We start from the raw sequence: 25,569 nt of genomic DNA on the forward strand, positions 1-25,569 counted from the left end.
GAATGGCTACCTACTCCAGTATTCTTGCTTGAGAAATCTCATGGACAGAGGAGTCTGGCAGGCTACAGTCCATGAGGTCAGAGTCGGACACAACTGAGCACACATTCTTGTATAAAGCAACACCTGGTGCATTACAGTTCTATTTTATCAGCAGGTTGAGGAACCAATTAGGCCGAATCTGAAAATCAGAATCAGAGACTGGGCAATAGAAATGGAAAAGGATTCTGGGACCCTTGGAAGAGAGAGGACAGATCTGATAACAATCCTGTGTGGGGAGGAGAAGTCCATTGAAAAAGGTCCTGCTTGAATGAAAAGTAATGAACTGTCAGAAACAGGAGAGATGGACTCGATGGAGAATAAACACTGAAATTCTTAGGAGCTTTCAAAGTGTTAATTTTTTAATTAAAAGTTAATTTATTGAACATGTTTAAATTTTTTTCATGGACATAATTTTTATACCAAATGTCAATAAAAACCAAACCAAACATTAACATATTAAATATTACAAAGATGTGAAAATTCAGGAGGATATGCCTAAAACTCAAATTTTAGGAATTAGAAGTAATTTGAGGGGCATCATAAATTATGAACCAAGTTTCAAGAGACACATTACTGTATTACTGTATCGCCTTTCTCAACAGGAAGCCTGCCAGCACCCAACATCACGGGCGTGCCCACTGAGCCGAGGGCCACGTCCTCCACTATATTCCGGCTGTTGGTGTAGCCTTGGCTGAATGGCCAAGCCAGCGTCGAGAAAGGTATCCTGATGCTCGATGAGCAGTCTCTTTCTGTGGTGACATTTACATGCTGGAGCACAGGGGGACTCAGTGCCCTCGACTTTTAGGGTTGACAGTGAAACCAGAAGGAAGTGACGGGGCTACAGATGAGAAGAACTAGCTATCCATCATCATCTGAATTGTTTCGTGTGCTTTCAGGAGTCTGCTAACACGCCTGTATTGTTTATTTCCTCCTGGGTGAGTCATTTAAAGCGACTTTTCACATGAGAGGGAAGGTAGTCGAAACGTCACCTGAAATCCTCTCCCAGAGAGGACATTTAAACAAGGCTGACTGAGCTAGAACCACTTTATTGATGGTTTAAGTTTAAAACTGTTTCAAACGCATTATGTTTTCATACGTTGTGTTCTTAAAAGTTTTTCAGGTGATGATTATTTTTAAAATGTTATTGACTTAAATCTCACAAGACTGAAGTAAATCTGTGCATATCATATCCACTTCATAAAAAGAATAAACAGAAATGGTGGCTTGCCTGAGAAAGGATAGTAATTCAGAAGTACACTGGATCTCTCTCCTAGACCTTATTTTTAAAGCACAGCTATAATAGCTATATCGAGATTTTATGAAGTGGAGTTTCATTCTATTACTCCACGTTAATGAACAGATGTTCCAACCATGGTTTATCTGCCATGGTTCATGGAAAACAGAAAAAAAAAAAAATGAACCAAACATACCTACGCCTCTACCCTGTGATCCCATTAGCTTACTGCTGACAGCTAACCAGCACGTTCTCTGTAGCAGGATAATAAGATAAGTCACTTGTTAGGTCCTTGCATAATTGAACAATTAGATGTTGTTAAGAGTTTATGGATGACCCCTGTCTACCTTCAGATGCTGTACTTGGTTTAGCTTTTGACTATCCCATTCTACAAATGGCCATCATTTTCAAAATGGTAAACATAAGCTTAACATAACTTAGCAATTCCACTCCAAGTATATACCCAAGAGAATGTAAAACATCTCCACAAAAAAACTTGTACATGAATGTTCACAGCAGCATTATTCATAATAGCCCCAACATGGAAAGGACCTAAATGTCCATCAAAGCTAATGAATGGGTAAACAAATGTGGTACATCCATGCAATGGAATATTATTTGCCATATAATAACAACGAAGTACTACATATATGCATGTTATCTCATGGATGAGACCTGGAAACATTATGCTCAGAGAAAGAAGCTGGGGACTCCCACAGTAGTACAGTGGCTGAGACACTGTGCTCCCGTTGCAGGGGGCCAGGTTTGATCCCTAGTCAGGGAACTAGATCCCACGTCTCAACTGAAGATGCTACGTACCACAACTAAAACAAGTAAATGTTGAAAGAAGCTAGACATAGATGGCCACATAAGACTCCATTCCATTCCACTGTAAGATTCCATTTATATGAAATGTCCATAATAGACAAATCCATAGAGACCAAAAGATGCGTGTTTATCAGGGGTTGGGGGCAGAGCAGAGGAAGAGTGGTTGCCGGTGAGTATGGGGTGATTTGGGGGGATGATAAAATGTTCTGCAGTTATATAGTGGTCATATAGCACAGTAGTTACAGCACAACTGTAACTACTCCAAAAATCCATGAGCTGTACATTTAAAACAGTGAATTTTATGGTATGTGAATTATTTCTCAATAAGTATTTTTCAATTATTTTTCAAAAAGTCATCAATATTATTATTTCCTATTTCTCACATGCTAGAGACAATACCACTTCCAAATGAGCAAGAAGGAAAGGTATACTTTATTTTGCTAAAATGAATATGAGAATCTTGATACTAACTATTGCTAATACATGTATTGGCTTAGAATAGTTTTATTTCACACTCTGATCAACAATGTATTTATTCTTCTTATCTGAGAAAAATTAAGAGTATAGGGAGCTACAGTCTGGAAGGAATTATTATAGGGTAGAACTCGTTGAAAAATACTTGTTCTCAGCAATATGAAAATAAAAACTTACCAGGAACTGACCCATGGATGACAAGAGGTAAAACAAAGCCAACACGCTAGACAAAGGTTTACACTGACAAAGTTTTAAAAATTTACAGCACACGGGAATCCAGACCCAAAACAGAGTCTTGAAGGTTCTAGTTCCTTTTCTCTGCACTTCAGGCTCCCTCCGAGAGGCATTGCTATGGTAAACTGGTGATGGCTCTCCCTGCAGAAGCCATCCGTGCTGCTCCCGGCATGAGCCAGGGACGGCCACAGATGGCAAAAGTCACAGGTCACATGCTCTGCAGCCATAGCAGCTTGCTCCCTATCACCAGGGACAACGCTACACAAAATAAACTGGCACACAGGAAGTTTTTTGTTTTTGTTTTTTAACTCAAAACAGTCCAGTCTAGCCCTCCCTCCAATCTTGATTGCCACTTGTATCTTTGTGTTTTACAGAACAGTAGTCTGTTGCCTGCGACGTACTCCAAACCTGGATGCCACAATGACTATGTCTGCATGATTGCGTAGAGCTTAAAAAAAAGAACAGCACGTTTCTTACACTGTGTTCATGTATGAAAAGGGAAGACGACGGCTGTCAGTTTTCCAGGTCTTTCGCTAAAGCGTCACGGATGAATTGTAAGGTACGCTGGTACAAAAAAGCATCCTTTGTCTTTGGCTTACAAATGTTCAGATGGTTAACGTCCACAGGAATTAGATCTCCAAGGCCTAAATCTAAAGAAAACAGAAATGTCAATGAAGTCTAGGTAAAAATATAAGCTGCCCCTGTCAACAGGGAAAGAGACCAGATGGGTAGATGTAAATGTCAAGTTGGTTGTGATAGATCTCTAAAAGATAAAGGAAATTACAGTTGACTCTAGCTAAACTGTATGTGCCTAATCATGACAGGACGGAGTCTCATGCGGTGCCATTATACTTCTATGCTTTTCTCATAAATTCTGTATATGTGTGCATTGCCTGCTTCCTGATCTAACAGTGAGCTGTGCCTGAGCACTGTCATCTTCAAAGCCTTTATACACTGCAGGCTATTCCTACGTTATCCCACACTTCTATGAACCACTTCTTTTCCTGGAGTTACTATGAGAAACTCGATAGTGAGCTCCCTTGCCCTGACGAAAAGAATGGGAACATCTCACACAGAATCCTTTCTATATCCAGACCGTCCATGCTCACTCTACCAGGGAAGGAGATGACATGGTGCTTGGGAGACCTGGGTGAGGTTTTCATATTTCAACCTAGCCAAGTCCACCTCCTGGGCATGCCAGGAGGTACTAGTGAGGCCAGCCTGGTGAGCAAGTGAGGTGGAGGTTATGAAGGAAGACAGGCCAGCTAGTGACACAGAAGAAGAGGTAGACAGAATCATAGCAAGGCTATGTCACTGCCTGCAGCTGGTCCACCATACTAATTCTGCTTTAAGCTTCCAAAGTCATCATAAAAGACAAAAAAAAGCCACTGTTCTTTGAACTCTTCAGGTTCTTCAACTACCAAACAGCAACCCTTCACCTCATGGCATATTACTTTAAGGCAAAGTCTCTTCAGGTTCCACTACAGTGTATCAAGCCTTTTTCATTTTACTTAGATAATAACTAATGCAGCAGGAGAGAAGGCCCATCGGCAGGCGCTCTGGATACACTCCACACCTGGCTGCCCGGAGCCCCAAGTGCCACCAGGACAGCACCTGACTCAGCCTCTGAGGTGATCAGAAAAGAGTCTGATGAGCAAACTCAAGAGTTAGCCGGATGAGGGGAAAGCATTTCAGAGAGTGGAGTGTCCATGCTGTTTACTATGCACAGAGGAACAGAGGAGGCTGCAAGGAGAGCGGAGATTTGAGTCCTGCCCTCAAGGAGCCTACATGGGCTGTAGGAGTGGGTACTGGCCAAGCCTCTCATCCCAGAAGCAGGAAGAAACTTCACACTTGTTTTTTCCTTCCAAATCTTTGTTGCTTGAATATTCCCCATGTACCATCCATTTATTTACTAAGCATCCACGCCTTTAGTAGATTTGATGGTTCCTGAAGGTGGCTCTCAGTCTGTTAAATGAAATATTCCTTTTAATCGGGCTGATAGAAAAGTTCTGGATTCTTACCGGAAGGCAGCAGCTTTCAGTGTGGAAGGTAACACAGCATTAGCCAGTTAACCTGTGCCGTCTAATCAGTTAAATCAAAGGGGGGCAGGAAATGCCAAGGTTAAATGTTTGCCAAGAAATTTTAATCTGTGGCTTAACAGAGTAACAGAATCTAAATCTTCATAAAGCTGTCTTCTAAAAACTGAGAAACTGAACCTAAAAGCTGACGTTTATAATGACCACCTCCCAGGAATCTAAGGTCAAACAAATTTCAAAAGAGTGAATACCTGCCGATTCCAGGGGCACCACGTGGAGTTTAATCATGCTACCAATGTAGGTCGGTAGTGTTTCCACAAAACTCAGCACCTGGAAGTTTTTGTCTTTTGCAAACTCCAGAAAGTCATCCTGTAGTGTTTTAAGGGCGGGAGAATCTGTAGAATTATAGAGAACGAGAACGTGACAAGTCCTGTGTATCCAGTTCATAATAAAATGCAGCAACCTTGCGAATCTGGGGAGGAAATTAGGGTTCTGATTCAAGATAGTGGCTTAGTTTCTTCACTTCCTAAGAAGCCAAGAAGATGAGAGTAAAGGGCTAAAACCAACCGAGAACTGAGGAGCCGGTAGCAACGGCAGAAGTTTCTCATGTTACCGGCTGACAGGAAGTAGAGCCCAGGGCAGTGTGGTATGTAGGACAGAGGGCCCCGCAGTGTGCTGGCTGACACGCCTGCGTGCATCCTGAAACACCTCTCACCAGCAGAGCCTGTGTGTAATCACAGAGCACCTGTCCCCCATCCTCGGATATGAAAGGGCAACCAAGAGGCGCCAGGTCTCAGAGGAAAGCCTGCCACCGGAGAGAGACCCGGTGAGCAGACAGAAAACCTGAGCACACGAGACAGTTAAAACAAAACCTCTGGTATGATCTTTAGGATGATTTCAAAAGAAAATGGATCACAGAAGAAAGAGCTGCTGGAAAATAAAATATGACTGCAAAAAAATAAAATAAAATTCACCAGAAGGTTTCAAGGTAAAGTCCAATAACTCTCCATAAAGCAGAAAAAAGAACATCTGAGCAAAAGGACAATGGCATATTAAGGCTCAGGCCAGGGGTCCCAAAATTCTCATAGCAGGTGTTCCAGAGAGAGAGAAGATGCTCATTAACCCAAAATAAATATAGTGCCTTATAGTTAATATGGTGAATATCTTTAAAGCTCATGTATATTTTAATAGTTGATTTTCCAAGCCTGTAGGAAAAAACAGTTCATTGGTAATTTGGAATAATACTTAAAGCAGAACATTATGTATCTTTTAAAATTGTAAATATTTAAGATAGTATTAAAATTGTTGTATTTCTTGAGAAAATAATGTGTGCTAAATAAAATTTGCTAAGACGCTTTAGTGGTATCTGACTCTTTGAGACCCTAATGATAACAGCCCTTCAGGCTCCTCTGTCCGTGGGATTCTCCAGGCTTGAACACCGGAGTGGGTTGTCATTTCCTTCTCTAGGGGAGCTTTCCGACCCAGGGATTGAACCCATGGTTCTTATGTCTCCTGCACTGGCAAGTGGGTTCTTTACCACTAGCACCACCTGAGAAAATAATGCTAAGAAGAAAAAGGGACGGTATCAAAGAAAAATTAACCCCAAACTAAAAGTTTTCCATTATAGTCTAAACACAACTAATATACAAACAGTAAAATGAGGTAATACGGGTCAAGTTAGAAACTGTCTTCTCCTTCTCCTATATACTTGGTGTTAATACAATGCCAATTTCCTTTTGAAAGAAAGAATTACCTTTGCTGAGTTCTTTGACTTCCAAAGAGGGAAAGAGAAGATAGCGAATATTAACAGAGTATTCAGCCAGATGGGATCCATGATGAGGGACACTATAAAAAATTATTCCTCTGGTATTGTTTATAATAGTACTCATTTCTGGCTTCTTTGAGGCTTCCAACAGCATCTTTTTGACAAGAAGACCTAGTGATAGAGAAGGAAAAAAAAAATGTGTAAGCTAGTTTCCTTCGCTTCATGGGTTTTGCCTTCGCTTCAAGGCAAACAGGAATACAGAAAGAGATGCGTTCTTTAAAAAAGTTGAAACAATTATTCTCTGTAGCCCAACAAGCAAGGCCTTAAAATATTAACACTTAATGGGCTGTCATCTCTGGGGTCGCACAGAGTCGGACACGACTGAAGCGACTTAGCAGCAGCAGCAGCAGCGGTGGTCATGCTCCTAAGCCTCTAAAACATGCAGCACAAAGCTGCACACAGGCGAGATTCTAGAAACTCACTTGTAAGGCAGCTCTTACTTCACAGGATGCCCTCTCCCAGAGAAGGTCAGGCACTGCATGTAGAGTGCCCATCAAGGAGGTGAATGTGCACGGCCAGGCCCCTGCCCCAGCCCACAGTAGCCCACTAACCACCACTCCATTAAGACGGTACTAATATTAAAACACACAGACTCTCGTATAGTGGAGAAAACAAAGCTGCCGTGGGAGAATGCACCTAGGAATGCACCTTCTCTCCTGTCCCCCAACCTGGGCTTAGAGCTGACAGGGAAACCCAAGGTAACATGGAGGGTAACAGTGGGTCTCTAAGGATACAAAGTGTTAACATCCACCTTTTGGCCCGAAGGTCAGACGCAGAGCCAGCAATCCTGAGCATTTCGTCAGATAAACTAGGCCAGGAGCTGCACAAAGGCCCTCTGTGAGGGGGATGGTAAAAATTCAGAACTGGACTTGGAGAGAGGGTTGGGAGAAGCAGGAGACATAGTTAGCAAGCAAGCATGAGGGCCAACGAGCCCTCACATCACCATCGCGGGCTCTGGCCAGGGGAAAGCAGGCCGGAGGGGGCTGGGGCTGTGGGCACTGGAGCAACGACAGACTCTCAACGATGGTTGAGAAGCAGGGAAGAAAGGGGGGGCCCTGGGACCAGCCCTGCGTGCTGAGCAATATTTACAAGTCGGGCTTATACATGCCATGGACAGCTTCTGACATTCACTCATTATCACGCTTAATGCCTCATGAAAGCATTAAGTGGCAAACTCATTTGCTTCTTTTTATTTTCTCATTTTCTATGATCTGTTACTAGTCGTCCCTTTCTAGAAAAACAAATAGTATGGAAGGAGAGTAGTCATTTTAAACCTCCGAGCTATCGCCAAAAACATTAATTCAGGGGAAAGGGGCCACCATTACATAGCTGCAGAAACTCCGCTGAGCCCGATGGCTGACAACTCAGTGCTGGCTTGGCAACAATGAAACACACTGACCTCCCATGCTGTGTGACACCCATATCACTGGCCTGTCCCCAACACCAGCAGCTCTGAGCTTCCTCAGAAGTTCGTTGCTCCGGAATGCGATGGACTTTCTGAACAAAATGAGAACAGCAGGCATGACAGGATGCTGTCGCTCTCCCCCACCCCCAAATTTTGCTGTCCACTTTTTAAAGCAAGACCCTTTGTTCACTGTACCAGTTCTACAGGCTACGTTGCGGAGTCAGGACTACCTCCGTTCTCTCGGGTTGATCCCTGCAGTTGCTTATTCCCCATTTCTAACTTAGTCACGCAGGCGTAAGTGGAAATCTTTATTAAACAGGCACTGTTTAGGTATCTAACATGTAACTGGCAATTTTCATGGGTCAAACTGCCCCCCCAACCCCACTTAGACTGTGTGTCCCCCTCTCGGTATGTGGCCTCACTGGAGACCACGCAGTCCCTTTCTGAGTTCACCTGTGGAGTCAGCTCTCATTGCTGTTTAGTTGTACTTGGATTTATATTACAAACACTAAGCTTCCATCATTTTGGTTATATTCCTTAGAAACAGCACAAAGCTCATTAGAATCAAAGCATTCAAATACATATTTTTAAACTAGAAGGCAACTTTAAAGCTGTCTGCTCTAGTAGTTTTAAACTGTGTAGCTGGAGAATCCTTTCTTTAAGTAAAGCTGTACGAGCACTCGTCCGAATTAAGTGGGGAGGGAGACCTGTGGATTTGCCCACTGACCCCTAGGCACCATTCCTCCAGCACCTGGGTGGGGATCATTCAGAGATAACAGTTTGAGAACACTGGTCAGACCAACCCCCTCCATTGGCAGATCAAACTTCCCAGACCAGTGAAATGACCTAAAGGGGCTGGTGAGTCACACGCAGAACTGGCTACAGTCTGGCTCCTGATGCCCGGAAGTCACGCGCTGTCTCCTGTACCTACAATTGGACGTATGACACACAAGTGACAGAAGGAGCCCACACGGCGCAACCTCTCTCGGCTGCCTTCAGGTGGTGTGCTCGGGAGCACAAAAGCCAAAAGCCTCGTGTTTACTTCCAGGAGTTAAGGAGACTGTGCCCCGAATCCGTGGTCCTTACTCAGTTCAGTTCAGTAGCTCAGTCGTGTCCGACTCTTTGCGACCCCATGAACTGCAGCACGCCAGGCCTCCCTGTCCATCACCAACTCCCGGAGCCTACTCAAACTCATGCTCACTAAGTCGGTGATGCCATCTAACCATCTCATCCTCTGTCATCCCCTTCTCCTCCCACCTTCAATCTTTCCCAGCATCAGAGTCTTTTCCATTGAGTCAGTTCTTCGCATCAGGTGGCCAAAGTATTGGAGTTTCAGCTTTAGCATCAGTCCTTCCAGTGAATATTCAGGACTGATTTCCTTTAGGATGGACTGGTTGGATCTCCTTGCTGTCCAAGGGACTCTCAAGAGTGGTCCTTATTATAAGAAGAGTTTTAAGTGAACCATGTTAGGAACCCAACAGTAATACTCTAAGCCTTTGGTAGTTTCATTACTTACAGCTAACTCTCTCTAGAAGGAAGAGGGAAAAGGTTAAAAAGAAAATCCTGGCTGTGACATCAAAGACAAAACTCCCCTCCCTCTGGGCCACTTGTGGCCCAGCCCCTTCCCCTCCGTTACCTTTCTGTAGGGCACCTGGCTCTCCAGTCACTGAGGCTGGTGTCATACTCCACAGATATTATTCGGAGAGCAGGACAGTCTCTTGCTAACCACGACTATGTAAAATAAAAAGTACAAAAGGAAAAATATTAATTTCCACTATCCCACTTACCTCTTAGCAACTGAAATTCGTAACTAAAGGACCCTTGTAATATTGGCAGCTAGTAAAAGATTGCATTGGAGTCAAGTGTAAAGGTGATCAGAAAAATAATTACAGCATTTTATCTTTATGTCCCTGCTCACAAGGTGATATCAGTATTGACAGCATGAGGTCTATGCAGGTGTTAACAGTATGCTCAATTTTAGTCTGCTAATGACAAAAGCAGGGCCTGTTTTTGGAATCTAGATCAAATTGGCTTTTTGAAAGCATTTAATAGAAAGCTATGATCTCAGGACAGACAGAACAGGGTGACGGAGGTTAGAGATCTGATCTGAGAACTCAGAGATACTGATTAGAGTCACGGTTCTGTCTCTGTGAACCCAAGGTTTATCGTCCTCTCCATGTTCCAGTGTCACCAGAGAGAGGGCACCAACTATTCTTTCTGCTGATAAGCCTCATGAAGGTGAATAAGCAGCAGTGGGACAAAGCCCCAGAAACTATACCTATTTACAAGCATCAGTTTTCACTGAGCTTTAGATAAATTTTATTCACTAAATTCATCCCAGCATTTAGGCTCTTTAGGAGAAATAATGTCAAAGAAATCCAAAGCAGAATTACTTCTTCAAAGTCTTTCTATTATAATTTTTAAAATCACAGAACTAGTCAACTGTCATTAATATATTATTTACTGAATTATATTTTCAGTGCGAGTGAACTATTACTGGCCCTCACTCCTGTTTTTTTTCACTTAATACACTTTGTGTCATACCATGTACCCAACATTATACAGCAGAGTGACAAGCCCAGCTGTTCATGTAACGTACTGTAGGTGTCTCTAAGGGAAAGAAAAACTGTGTGGAAAAAAATCCCAGTAGAAGGAGAAAAACAAGCAAGTCACAATGAGGACCCAAAGGCTGGTGGCACAGCCATGTGTCAGGATACGGGTGGCCCGCTGGAGGCAGCCGCTTCCTTACCTTGGGCCAACACGTTGTATACTTGGTTTCATCTTCTGAGACCTTTTCAGTTAAATCCTGATCATTGTCCTGCTGGCGCCATGTTTTGAATGCTGCTCCCATAAGGCCGTGAATAAAAAGGACATCTGCTTTGATGGGCTGACTAATAGGCGGGAGAGAGTTTTGGAAAGAAGCAGAAAAAAACACGTTATCACTTTGATAGGAATCTACACAGCACTCTCTGGATGCTGCTTAGCAGGTTTATATGACACCAAATCAGCTTCATTAAGACCAGCTTTATAAGCATAGGTTGGCTAAGGAACACTAAAAGGGTTCTGGCAAAGACATATGGCACGTGCTCAGTGCTGTCTCCATAAGGATGAAGACACAGCCGGCCAGGCAGACCAACCAACATCAACTGTAATGCACTTAGAGATCAATGAAGGGACATGCCATAGATTACCCTCCAGAGAATTCCATGAGAATATTACACAAGTCAATAAAAATATTTAAGACATTAAATAATATGCTAATGTAGTTTCAAACTCAGTGTGCATGAAAGAGATTCTTTTTATCAAGGAAAGTGATGTTCATCAGAAACAGAGCAAATGAGATTTTAAAATAACTTTATTCTCTCTCTGTTTATGACATTGTAAAAATTACAATAGCATATTACTTGCAAGCTATTTATAATACACACACAATCATGCCACACATATAAAATACATTATCATATCCCATTGTTTACAAATGAGAATGAACCAGGCCATCTATTTTTCAAGCTGAAAAGAAGTTCTTGCTATTTTCTGAGGTATTATTTTTAAAGTGCCTGACAAAAATCCAAAATATGTGTAATTTTTTTGTTGTGGTCCTTTTTATATTTATCGTCTTAGCAATGATACAGCTGGAAATAGTGACCAGAAATAACCTGAGGAAGGAGTATGAGCCAAATGTATCATTACAGCCCATCTTGTCAGGCACAGGCCTTGACACTCGCCTAAGCTCTCTCCAGTCCCTTGAGTTCCAGGCCCAGGCTCACTTGGTGCCTGCATATAATATACAGCCCATCTTGTCAGGCACAGGCCTTGACACTTGCCTAAGCTCTCTCCAGTCCCTTGAGCTCTAGGCCCAGGCTCACTTGGTGCCTGCATGTAATAATGTCCTAGTCCCTTTTCATCCAGATCAGCTTCTACAACCCTCATCAGTCAATAACTTACATCTACATGAAAAAGTGTAATGTAATAAAGACGAAATAGGCATCACAAAGTTTATGTGAGACACGTTATAAAAGGTGAATGCAGTCTATCCTTGATAGAAAATAACCCCGGTAACTTAGCTGGTTCCCATTCTTTGGTGACTGCAGACTGTTTGGGTAAATGAGGATTCTGACATATTTGTACAGGATTTCACCGGTCTAAATCGTGCAGAAGGCAGTTAGCATACTAAGCCCTCCAGGCCCCATGTGCCCGGGGCGGCGGCGCCGGCCTTCTCACCTGGTGCGGTACAGCGGGTGCAGCAGGTACACGCCGTCCTGGTACTTGTCTGGCACAGTCTCTCGGTCTAGGTTAGCCAGCGTTCTGGCAGCATGGGAGGCCTCCATGACGTGCTGAGACTTGACTGCTTCTGCCAGTATGGAAACCCAGCCTGGTGACGAGAACAGACTCCCTAAATACCAGCCCCCAGCGCTCAGACTGTTGAGAGGTTTCAGGCTAAAAAGGGTGGGAGGGGGGCAAACCTCTGCATCTGTCTGCGAGGAAAAGCCCGACTGCCCCAATTCCATTCTTCCCTAAAGGCCCTCTGGGTCCCACAACACAACACCATGATGTCCCCAGCCATTTTTTTTTTTTCATTTAGAAAATGTAATAAAAATTGTAATTACTAGGGATGAGGTCATAAACGGTAAGAAAGGGTCCTATTTTGCTTTAGCAATGATTATTAAACTCAGTGACTTAATACTAGTTATTTCATTCTGATTGGCAGTCAGATTAGCAGGCCTTAATATCCATGAGGAAGTTGTTTCTTAATTATAAACTTGTTAAGACCTGAGGTTCAGAGGGAAAAAAAAAATTTTTTTTAATTGAAGTATAGTTGATTTACAGTGTTGTGTTAATTTCTGTGTACAGCAAAGTAACCCAGTTATACCTATATCTATATATTCTTTTTTATATTCTCTTCCTTTATTGTTCATCTCAGGATACTGAATATAGTTCCCTATGCAATACAGTAGAACCTTGTTTATCCATTCTCTATATAACACTTTGGAAAAACTTTCTTAAAGGGAGACAAAGAAATACTTTCTGCAGTACCACTGCATTTCATTTTGACGTTTTTGTTGTTTAAAAGCGTACTGCTTTATGTACATAAATATGTATGAAAGTCTATGCATGCACACATCACATGCAAAGATCTAGAAAGAGGCACCAAGCTAACAAACAGTCACTACCTCTGAGGAGGGGGGCAGTTGGGATCGGGGTGGGCTCTGTATAAAGGTGGGTTTAATTTTTTGCTGTATCTGTGTTCTCTGAAGTATTTACAATGAGAGTCTGATCATGCATTATTTAATTTAAAATAAAACAGAACATGGGCTTTGAGGTCAGAGAGACTTGGGTGTCAAATTTCTGTGCCCTGCTTGCTTGCTGTGGAGCCTCAGTCAAGTTACTTTGCTCCTTTGACCCAAAGGAAGGTTCTACTAAATTAATCTAGATAAAAACTGCCATCACCACGCCCAGCAGGTGCTCAACAGACAGCAGCTTGTCCTCATGTCCTCCTCCCACTTTCTGTGGCAAAGTGTTGAGAATAATTATGATGACAGGAGGCCATTATTTAATAATCCAGAAGAAATTCTAGACCCAACAATTTCTTTTAACGATATTCTAATTTTAAAGAAAACCCCTCTTCAAAATCTGTTGTAGAATGCTTTATAATAAATAGTGTTTTAAAATTCTACCTAGAGAGATATACTAGTTTGTTACTGGTTTGTACAAAAATATGGCTTCATTTTTAATGGAGTCACAAGAAAGGTAACACTAGAGAAAGCATGGCATAAGCCATTTCTACAGCATTTTTCAGTTGACAAAGTGTTTTAACAATGCCTGCAATGTTTCACCTTTATAAACCATCAAAGTCTCCTTGGAAAACTTGTGTCTTTCTTAAATATTTACTGTTTTTAAATTATATAACTTCTGAATATATTTTAATTGTAAAAATGAACAAAAACAGCATTTAAAAATGAACATCCCACTTTAGCATTCCCATCATTTCCCAATTCTCATTTATATCCTCAGAAGTAACTAAAGTTAAAAGTCTGGTAGATACCCTTCCAAACCTTTCAAAAAATTCAACTACATACCAATAATTTATACATATATACTAGCTCCATATTGGAGAAGGCGATGGCACCCCCACTCCAGCACTCTTGCCTGGAAAATCCCATGGATAGAGGAGCCCAGTGGGCTGCAGTCCATGGGGTCGTGAGGAGTCAGACACGACTGAGCGACTTCACTTTCACGCACTGGAGAAGGAAATGGCAACCCACTCCAATGTTCTTGCCTGGAGAATCCCAGGGACGAGGGAGCCTGGTGGGCTGCCGTCTATGGGGTCGCAGAGTCGGACACGACTGAAGCGACTTAGCAGCAGTAGCAGCAGCAGCTCCATATACTTTTATTTTTGCTAAATGGAATTATACTGTTCCTACTGTCCAGTGACTTGATTTTATACTTTAGCCATGTACACAGATCAAATACCAATAATGAAATTAAATCAGTAATAATAGTAATAATAATAAACTCCCAACAAACAGAAGTCCAGGACAAGATGGCTTTACAGGCGAATCCTACCAAACATTTAGAGAAGAGTTAACACCTATCCTTCTCAATCTATTTCACAAAACTGCGGAGAAGGGAATGCTTCTGAACTCATGCTACGAGACCAGCATCACCCTAATGCCAAAACCAGACAAAAATATCACAAAAAAGTAAAATCACAGACCAATATCACTGATGAACATAGAAGCAAAATTCTCAACGAGAACATTAGTAAGTTGAATTCAATGTACAAGAATCATACACCATGACTGAGTGTGATTTACCCCAGAGGTGCAAAGATGCTTCTACACCTATAAATCCATCAGGGTGACACACCACATTAAGAAATTAAAAATTCTGAATTACGATGCTGTATACCTGAAACTTATGTAACATTGCACCTCAACTATACCTCAACTATACTAAATAAAAGTACATTAAAAAACAGAAAGGGACAGCACAGAGAAACAAATATTTGGAAAGATATGGACAGAGACTCAGTGACCTGTGGAACAGAATCAAGAGGTCTAATATACAGAATTCAGGTTTCAGGAGGAAAGAGAGGAAAGGGGACAGAAGAAAGTCTAATGATACACTATCTGTAAAGTTTCCAAATTTGATCAAAAACATTAACTCATGGATACAGTCAGCTCAGTGAACACCAAGTAAGATAAATGTAAAAACAGACTAGATACTTCACAGTCAAACTGCTGAAAATCTTAAAAGAAGGCAGAGGAAAAAAAGAGACACATTTCATATAAGAGAACAAATGGACCTAAGAGACTTCTCATCAGACAATACATACACACACCAGCATGGTGACAGGAGCCTGCTCTTGGTGTCCTGGAAACAGGCCCCCAAACTGCTGCTTTGTTATCGATAAAAGATTGATGTTCAAAAGAAAAAGGAAAATAGAATGATATTTTTAAAGTGCTGACAGAAAAAATAAAACCACATTATCAATAAAGTATTTTTTATCCATGGAAAATAACCTATCCCTGGATAATAAAAGTCAAGATATTTTCAGAAAACGAAAGGTGAAGAGAATTTATTGCCAGCAGACTCAGGTCTTTAGGTTGAAGGGAAATGATATCAGATGCAAATTTAGATAGAAAAGAAGGTAAAGAGTTCTGGATATAATATGTAAATAAAATTTGTTTTCTTATATTCTTTAAATATCACTTGACTATTAAAAGAAAAATAGCCACAATATATTGTGAGGTCTATGGCCTGTAACATATTATAGTCTGTAATTACGACAGTACCACAAATGATGGCAGAGGGCATAAAGTGAATTATACTGTTGTGAGACACTCACATCATATATGAAATGGTATAATATGAATTCAGAATAGACTGTTATAAGTTAAAGATACAGTCAATCAAAAAGTACACATTAAATACTGTAAAAAAGCTAAAAGAGGAGAAAGAATAGAATAGAAAACAATACTCAAGTAACCCCAAAATAGTCAATAAAGGAGAAAAAAAGAAAAAAAAAAACCAGAAAGGGGGAAAACTGCAAGACAACAGACATAACCAAACAATATCAATGATTATATCAGAGGCAAACAGACAAAACACTCCCATTAAAGGGGATTAGCAAGCTGAACTTTCTGAAGAAGATGCAAGTATGCGATGTCTGTGAAAAACGTACTTATTTTTAGGCACAGCAAAATGAAAGCAAAAGAGAAAATCACAAAAGACATGCAATGCAAACATCAAGCATTAAAAAAGGCCAGCTGGCTATTTTAATACCTGATAAAGTAGACTCCAAGAAAAGGAGTATTACCAGTGATAGAGAAACTACTTAATAAAAAAGGAACAATTCACCAGGAAGAAAAATCTGACAGAAGTAAAGGGAGAAACAGACAAATTTATAATCACAGTTGAAGAATTTAACTTGTCTTGGTAATTGATAAAAACTAAGCAAAGATCTGGAGAAGATTTGAATAATATAATCAACCAACTTGGTTAAACTGTTACATGTCGCTATAAAACACGTAACCCAACTACAGAATATTCATTCGTTTCAAGTGCAAATAGATCATTCACCAAGATAGACCATAAAACAGGCCATCACATAAGTGTCAAATTACCAAAGCCTAAAATCTTATTGGGTTTGTTCTTTGAATGCCTGGAATATTAAACTAGAAATCAGAGACATGATATCTGGAGAGCCATTAATATTTGTAAATTATTCCAACACACTTTTAAGTAACCCACGAGACAAAGAAGAAATCATAAGGAGAATTAGAAAATATTTCAAACTGAATAATGATGAAAATACATATAAAATTTGAGGGATGGAGCTAAAGCAGGTTGGAGGTCACTTACAGTTCTAAATACTTATATTAGAAAATAACTAATGACTAAATTAAATTAAATTATTTTAATTAGTTATTTAAAATAACTAATAATTTAATGATTTTAAAACATGTCTTCAAATTCTTTTGACACTGTTCTCATCAAGAGGGGATGGATCTAAACCTCTTCTAAATCCTCTCCCCTCAAATATGATTTAGCCTTAGTGACTAGCTTTTAATCAATAGATTTGGCAAAAATTACTTCCAGTGCTTGATTTTTTTGTAAAAAAGAGCTTATTATACCTGGCTCTTTCTCGGAAAATTTGCCCTTGGAATCCAGCCACCATGCTTTGAGGAAGCCCAAGGTGGCTGTTGAAGAAAGCGAATGCTCCTGGCCCTGGCTGAGCTCCCAGCTGAGAGCCAATTTATAAGTCAGTACCAATTTACAAGTCGTATGAGTGAGCAATCTTCAAAGGAGTAATCTCCATCCCATGGTTGAGCTGCCCCGCTGACGTAGTGTAGAGCCTGTAAAGGCCCTCCCTACTGAATCTTGCTCGAATTTCAGATTCATGCACAAAAAAAATAACTGACGTTCTAACTGAGTTTGGGGTGGTTTGATACACAGCAATAGATAACTGAAACAAGAAAAAAGGTTAAAATCACTGCTCTAAGTTCCCACCTTAAAAAAAGAAAAAGAGGAACAAATAAAACCAATACTGTAAGTGGTCCTTTATAGGGAAGTCTGCTGATCCCTGTATCACGCTTCAGTAAATTAAAATCTTCTGCTTATCAAGACACTCTTAAAGGTAAAAAAAAAATGGAAAGATACAAGAGAAAATATAATATAAATTCATCATTTCTAAATATTGTTGAACACATGCATGCATATGTGCACAAGTGTACATTTGCATACATTATGCATACATTACAAATAAATGTATACATATACATTTATTCGTTATATCACCCTGTTTTTTCCACTGAAAGAGCCAATAAGCAAAGACATCCCAGGAGCAATAAGCACATGTAGCTAGCACCCAACCTTGGTCTCTTAACAATTAGCCTCCACTAAAAGGAAATAGGAGTCTCTGAAGAAATAAGCCTGGAACATGTTGTTACACCAGCACGTAAGGATTGCCTCCCAAAATGAAGTGGGTACATCAGAGGACACAGGAACCAGCTGGCTGAGCTCCACTGACTAAAGCTGGGACAATCTGGCATCAACCTACTTCGCATCAAACTACAAAGTACAGTGATAAGTTGTAAATCATGAAAAATCAGGACTCCACGTGCGCACACTGATAGGGAGGGAGGGAGGGAGAAGAAAAGGAAGGAGAAGGAAGAAAGGCAGGAGGCAGAGGAAGAAGGGCTCTTGCTTACAGCAGAATGCCAAATGCTGAACTGTGAACGAGGCAGGGATGCTGCAGCTGGAAAACCACCGTCGTGCAGGCATCATGATGCATCACGACAGAGACCAAAGCAGGCGGGAAATTTCATCCGCAGCACCTCCCCACAGGTGGTTATTAGTTACAAGGCGGGGATATCACCTCTCTTTAGTCTCACTATGCCTCTTGGTTACCCAGATCATATCAAAGATGGTTGTCATGGCTGAAACCGCTCTCCTGTGACTGTCTACACACTGATTAGCTTAGGTGTGGATTACCCACATGGCTCAAGCAATTCTTTGCCCCTACTAAAATAACATGCTCTAAAGGACCCGAAACTAACCCTAAGCAAAGCCTTATATCTGTTGAAAAATTAGGTGTACCACAACGGAGGGGTAAAGGTGGGAGAAGAACAGAGGGCTGGATTCCAAGTACTCATTATGTAAAGTTGTTACCTGAGCGCACTATAGTAGAATGAAGATGTTCATTCAAAGCCATATTTCCAAGGATACGCATTATATTTCTCTGTACTTTAGGACAGTCCTTGTGAAGTTGGTACAGCCTCTGCAGTAGTTGCAAGCCTCCATTTGCTTCAATTTTATCACAATGTGTGGGTATCTAGCACAATAAATTAATGAAAGCTCACTTTATGTTGCACAAGTTCACTAACCAGGTGACAGAGCATGCTGGTGGGCAGCCAGGTGGCTCCTGCTCAAGGAAGAGACCCAGAGAGACCCCCCAAACTCTCAGCTCAACTCAAATATATTAGCCAACCCCCATCTATCTGTGTGGGAAGTGCTTTAAAAAATCACTGAAAAATGGAGGCCATTAGGACTTGTGACGTTTTTATTCTTAAAAGTCATTCTGCTTAGCTCTTGGTTGGATGGAACCATGATATCATTATTTCAGAATTGTTTCAATATATATGGATATTTTGATTGGTTTCAAACTACATTAAAGGGTCTTCTCCCCTTGAGAAACCTGCCACCTGATGCCAGGAAATAATCCCCTATGTAAATGGCAGATGTTGCTTCTGTCTATATGAACTCCCAGATACAGATAAGCAGCATCTGTGATCCCACACAAGCCCACAGCTTGTTGGGGGGGGCAGGGCACGGAGAGGGGTACTCACCTCAAACTTAAGAGTTGGACATTTTTTTAAAAGAGAAAGATCAGGTAAAAATTAGAAAGAAAAGGGGATGCGCATTTTTAATGGAGAAAAGAGATCAAAGAAAGCCAAAGGAAATCTATGGATTAAGGTAAGAAGACAGAACTGACCCATGACAGTCTGCTACAATCCCCAGGGTGATCTTGCTCTTTTTCCTAGCACTTAGTTTTACCACTTATGTGATACCATGTCCTGTAGATGCAATGACTTTCCCTCTCTAAATTCTTATTAAATTTCACCACATTTTAAATGCATTTAAAAGTATGCCTTTGGGACATGTATCAGCTGAGATATGTTATACGTTGAGAAGTTTCTGGAAAGGAAACTTTACGTTCTGTGCCCTGGATGTATTACTGCAGATGCCCGTTGTTTCAGACACCAGTCATAAGTCACAAAAAAGTGAAGCTGCTTCTCCCGCGTTCCCTTTTTAGTGTGTTACCACACTAATGCCTCTGTTTGGTGCTCAATTCCTGATTCCACCAGTGGGAGCTGAGATGACCAGGGAGCAGTGCGCTTCTGCGCCGTGTCTGCTGGTTCCCAGTTAAACGGGAGCATTTAGAGCCGATTCTCGTGATGTGGGATGACCCGCCTGCATCAGCCGCACCAGGGGTGCCTGTTACCAGTGCGAACTCCTGGACCCCATCGCACACTGACTCCATTCAAATTGCCAGAGGTGAGTAGGAATATGCATTTTAAACATGCTTCCTGGGTGACTTTTATGCACTAATGCTTGAGCACCACAGTTGGTTGCTTTTTTATTTATAAAATCAAACCATGATCATGATAGACACGTTGTCATAATGTAAAAAAAGTTTTTAAAATCATTGATATATACATGCTATGGTTAAAATTCAAGGCTATGGTCAAGTAGATACTTTTGCCAAGTATTTACTTTTTTCCTGTCTTACATCTTTGGCACATATTTTAACTGGAAATTAACTCCAGTTAAATAATACTTGTAAATTTTAATACTGTTGATAATATTACTTGTAAAAACTATCTGAGAAAGGTAATGGAAGACAGCATAATTGAAAGGTAAATGCTACATTTAGACAACAGGTTGCTTTATATACACTTGAGATTAAATTTATTTTTAGAAATACTTAGCAAAGATGAAATTCATGTATTAGTGCTAAATCATGATTATCAATGCTAACAATTGAGAAAAAAGCAGGAAAACAAGCAAAAAACTTTTTTTCTTTTATAAAAAATTAGAATTACTTCCCTTGAATGAATCAACATGTATAATTTTTTCAATGTGATCATAAAATGTGACGATATTTTGAAAATGTAACTTACCTCAGAATGCTTTACTAAAGCTTCCAAACAGAACATTTCCACTGTAGCTGAAGGAACTTCTCCAAAACTTTCCGCATAAGGAAGTCCATTTCCTCCGAAACACCATAAACCACCCTGACAATGAGATGATCAAAATTCTTAGTGGAAAAAAAGGGCCTAATATTTTTTGTTTCACAAAACAGAAACAAAAACAAAAACAACCTCTGTATTATATATAGTAATTAGAAAGAACTAATATGTAGGACTCAAAATATTTCGGAGACTTACAGGGAACTTTCATTATGCAAACTGTTGCTAGACTAGAAAACATGTGGGATTATTCTTAGAATACAGCAGTCTTTGAGCTTCTCAGTTCTTTCCTCTGCGTCCTCTTATCTGAAAGTACAGAGACTAACACACAAATCTTCACCCAGTAAGAAAAGCCAGGGCTGAACAAATGATGTTCTGGTGTCAGATTATGCCAGTAGAGTCTAGCTAAAATCTATCAATCAGAATAATAGAAAAGGCATTACTAGAAAAAGTTAAAATACTGACAATAACAACTGATCAAAGAGCTTTTAATTTAAAAAAAAAAAAGGTGGGGGCGAATTCCCTGGCAGTCCAATGGTTAGGGCTCGACGCTTTCACTGCCAGGGCTGGGGTTAATTCCTGGTTGGGGAGCTAAGATCCTGAAAGCCGTGCAGCACCACCAAAAGAGAGAGAGAGAAAGCTTTTAAGTCTTCCTAAATTGAAATTCAAATTCACATGGAAGAATAAACAGAAGAGTTAGGAAAATTATGAAAGAGAGGAGTAGTGGGGACTAGTCCTTAGCAGGTATTAAAACACAAAAATAAACTGGGAAAAGAAAATTTCAACTCTTACGGCATATCGCTAACATGCGATGATTGCCTACAAATCAGTGAGAAAATACCAACAAGGCTATGGAAAAATGAGCAACAGTCAGAAGCAGAAAGTTCTTAGGAAAAGAAATATAATGCCTCTAAAATATATGAAACAGTGCCCAACATTGCTGGATTGTCCTTAAACCAAGACCACAAAAGCTTTACAGTGGAAAAACCACTGCACCACATCCACTGTTCTCTTGACCCCAGGCAGTTTGCCATATTGGATCAAAAAGAAGTCACAGTCTACACTGTCCAAATGTTTGCATCCTGTTTGTACCCTTGGGCTCTGAGGTCCTCCAACAGAGGCTGAACCTGGAGACAAGGTGACTGGGAGTGTCCAATGGTAACAAAAACCAAAACAAGACGGAAACCTGGATCCTGACATCAGAGGAGGAGCAATCTTGATGGTAACATGCGGGATGGTAGAAGACCAAGGACCATTCCTTCCTGGCCTCCCTCCAGAAGTACAGTCAGCAAATTTCCCAGACTTTAGCTGTGGGAGTAGGTGGCCGTTAAAGCTGAGAAGCGCTTTCCTGCTCAACGATCCAGTTCTCCCAGTGAACTGAGAGAATAAAAGCAGGGAAGGCAAATCACCACCAGGGCAGGTGGGGTGCAGGGGGGTGGGGGGTTTTGATACTGCCTGTAATTGTGGGTCCCTTTGTTTTATTACATTTGAGAGCTAATCTCTAGTGTTTCTTCATAAAAAATTACAACCTTAGAGCTCTGCAGCTTGTTCAGACTCACTGGGCATAAATGACGTTCATTCTAAAGCATGAGTTTGTAACCCAGGTTATCCTTAAGGGTCTGAGATGGAGAGAATTCAGGGAAGAGAGGATGTAAGCTTGGAATGGGAAAAAACTGTCTACTTTCCTAACCCTTAAGTGAAACTTTTCATTGTATTCAATTACAAACAAAGATAAAAAGCCACAGTAACAGCAGCAGTCTGTGTGCCTCTGCCAACAATAGAAAAGAAAGAAAAGTGAAGTCGCTCAGTCGTGTCCAACTCTTTGTGACCCCATGGACTGCAGCCTACCAGGCTCCTCCATCCATGGAACTTTCCAGGCAAGAGTACTGGAGTGGGTTGCCATTCCCTTCTCCAGGGGATCTTCCTGACCCAGCGATCGAACCTGGGTCTCCTGCATTGCAGGCAGATGCTTCACTGTCTCAGCCACCGAGGAAGCCCTGCAAACAATAGAAGGTGCATCTTTTCCCCACCGCACGCCACTTGCTGCAGCCACCTGCAAACAGCATCATGCTCATAGTGCCTTTGAATGCCATCTGCAGATTCTCACACTGGTGACCCCAAACTGACCCTGCATCTAACTCTCAAAAGGCACAGGGTGGGAAACTATAAATGTGCGTAAAAACAGATGTAGAAAAAATATATCTATAGGGCTTCCCTGGAGGTACGGCAGATAAGAATTCACCGGCCAATGCAGGGTACATGGGTTTGATCCCTGGCCCAGGAAGATTCCACATGCCTCAAAGCAATTGGGCCCATGCACCACAACTACTGAGCTTGCATGCAGCAGCTACTGAAGCCCGTGCTCCAAGAGCCTGTGTGCCTTGTCAAGAGAAGCCACTGCAGTGAGAAGCCCGAGCATTGCGACTAGAGAGGAGCCCCTGCTCACCACACTAGAGAAAGCCTGTGCAGCGACGAAGACCCAGCGCCACCAAAAAAAAGAAAAATATATATATATGCACACACATATATACGGAGAGTAAATGGGGAATGATAAAACAAATGGGATGAAATAGGAATAACTGACAAGTCTACTGAAATATATTATTGTTGCAATTCTTTAAGTTTGTAATTAAAGTACATATTTTACAAATTTGTAAATTTGATAATAGTATTTCAATATAATCAGTCTCCCGTGTAATCCTATGTATTTTAAGCACCTAGAAATGAGTTCATAGGCTTTATCAAGTCACCAGAGGGATCCATGGTGTGCAGAGGTTAAGAAGTCATGCTCTGAACCCAACCATAACCGCAGGCTGTCTGCTAAGTCAAGAGGGACCTCTGCACGTGAGCAGTGCTGTAGAGCAGCCGCACCCCCCCACACCTGATGGGGGCTTGGGGACTGTCCCAGGACAGGTCTGTCATTAACCGGTCAGATCACTAAAAACCAGATGGACGCGCCTTCCACTCCTTCACCCAACTTACTCCAACTTATAAAAAAACCAGAGCCTGACTAACCTGGGGAGTGAGAGTAAATGAAATGGAGTTGCTTACTGGTCTGATGAGATGCGATCTCAGAGCTAAAATTACTGATTTCAGTATGAAACTAACTAAAGACGGGCTACTCCTTTAAACTGCTGGCTGAGGCCATGACATCCAGGTAGCAAGGAAGCGGTACAACGTGTTACACCATGCACTCTCTTCACTCAGCAAAAGGTGAGGAGACCCTGTAGAAGGTGACACAACATGAGAGGAGGCAGAGGGGTATCAACTGAATAGTCATGAGCAGAGAAAAATCTTAGGTGCTGAAAACTGAGGAACTCCAGGCCAGGTAGCAGGAGCTCTGCAGGGGCGTGAGGACAGAGGTTGAGAGAGAAGTCATGGGAGACGGAGGCCGTGGGATGCCCTGCGGGGGGCAGGAAGAATCGAGAAGAGCCAGAGACCTCTCACCGTCAGAAAACACAGGTGCTCTCACAGTTACCTTGGGGATGGAATTAAAAAGGACGACGAGGAGCAGGCTCTGGTGGCCAGGCGGTGACGCTCTGAGCATCGAAAGGAAAACGATGATTACGCTTCACTGGAGCGATTCCAAGACACGGCCCAAAGGAGAAACTGTAAAGCGTAGGCTAGAGAAATCATGGCTACTGGTATGTCCCTAAAATCTCATAAACACGGAACTGAGGGAAAGACAGTCAGCTGTCTGATAAAAAATGAATAATGTGAGACTTGTGAGTGAAGTTTTATTTGGGGAAAAATGAGGACTGTAGCCTGGAGAGACAGCGTCTCAGACGGTTCCGAGGAACTGTTCCAAAGAGGCAGGGGGGAAGGCCAGTATCTTATATGGTTTTAATGACGGGGGATGTACAGTCGAGCACCCACTATGGCAGAGGCCGAAGTGAGAAGCACATGACACTGTTAGTGATTTTACTGCTTTTCTAGATAAGAGGAGATGCAAGAACTTGGGCTCATAAAATCTTTTCCTAAAAACATCTATCTGAAGGCCTGTTCTGCCGCTTTTCCCCACAGCAAAGAGGGCCTCACTGCTGATCTCCACCTTGAACTCCCTTCAGGGTGTGTTGATGGTGGCTACAGTGGTCAGTGACTTAATCCTTGTGGAGGCAGATGGCAAGTGCACATTTTTAGCTGGCAGTTCAATTGGTAAAAGAATACAGAATACTATGATTTGTTTTACTGATAATGCTTTTTATTTTATTGCATTTTTATTGCAAAACAAATGCAAACAAAATGCATTTGTTTCACTGATAAAATGCTTTCTCCTCACTGAGTCGATTATGTAATTAATACAGTAATAGTGACTATAATTTGTTTGGATTTCTCTTAGAGATGTAAGAGCTATTCTTTTTAACTTTTTATTTTGTATTGGGGTGTAACTGATCAACAAACAATATTGGGATAGTTTCAGGTGAACAGTGAAGGGACTCGGCCACACACATACCTGTATCCATTCTCCCCCAAGTCCCATCCACCCTGCCGCATAGCAGAGCCAAGCTCCCTGGGCTGTACAGTAGCTTCCTGATGGTGATCCATTTTAAACACAGCAGTGTGTACATGCCCATCTCAGACTCCCTAACTTCCCTTCCCCATGACAACTGTTACGTTCGATCTCTAGGTCTGTGGGTCTCTTCTGTTGTAAGAGTTATTTTATGAAGGCAGAAGTCTTGCTGAGATGATAGCAGAGGAACAGCGGAAGCCAGTGACCACCCTGGGCGGGCCGGAGCGGG

The 25,569-nt window shown here is 41.5% G+C and overlaps 1 protein-coding gene across 3 annotated transcripts in view; it reads right to left on the bottom strand.

Annotated features, from left to right (window-relative positions):
• Nucleotides 1-372: 372 nt before the first annotated feature.
• SERAC1 (serine active site containing 1) overlaps nt 373-25,569 on the bottom strand; it is a 56,008-nt gene continuing 30,811 nt past the window's right edge. For all 3 annotated transcript variants that reach the window (XM_012183188.5, XM_004011430.6, XM_042253673.2), the window contains 9 exons: nt 20,762-20,875; nt 18,750-18,912; nt 12,297-12,447; nt 10,825-10,966; nt 9,712-9,806; nt 8,070-8,167; nt 6,599-6,781; nt 5,097-5,240; nt 373-3,459 (listed from right to left, as the gene is read on the bottom strand). In XM_012183188.5, the coding sequence (XP_012038578.1) occupies nt 3,323-3,459; nt 5,097-5,240; nt 6,599-6,781; nt 8,070-8,167; nt 9,712-9,806; nt 10,825-10,966; nt 12,297-12,447; nt 18,750-18,912; nt 20,762-20,875 (1,227 nt within the window). In that variant the 3' untranslated portion in view covers nt 373-3,322. The remainder of the gene's footprint in view (nt 3,460-5,096; nt 5,241-6,598; nt 6,782-8,069; nt 8,168-9,711; nt 9,807-10,824; nt 10,967-12,296; nt 12,448-18,749; nt 18,913-20,761; nt 20,876-25,569) is intronic.

This window comes from Ovis aries, chromosome 8 (assembly GCF_016772045.2).
Source record: "Ovis aries strain OAR_USU_Benz2616 breed Rambouillet chromosome 8, ARS-UI_Ramb_v3.0, whole genome shotgun sequence".
NCBI lineage: Eukaryota > Metazoa > Chordata > Mammalia > Artiodactyla > Bovidae > Ovis > Ovis aries.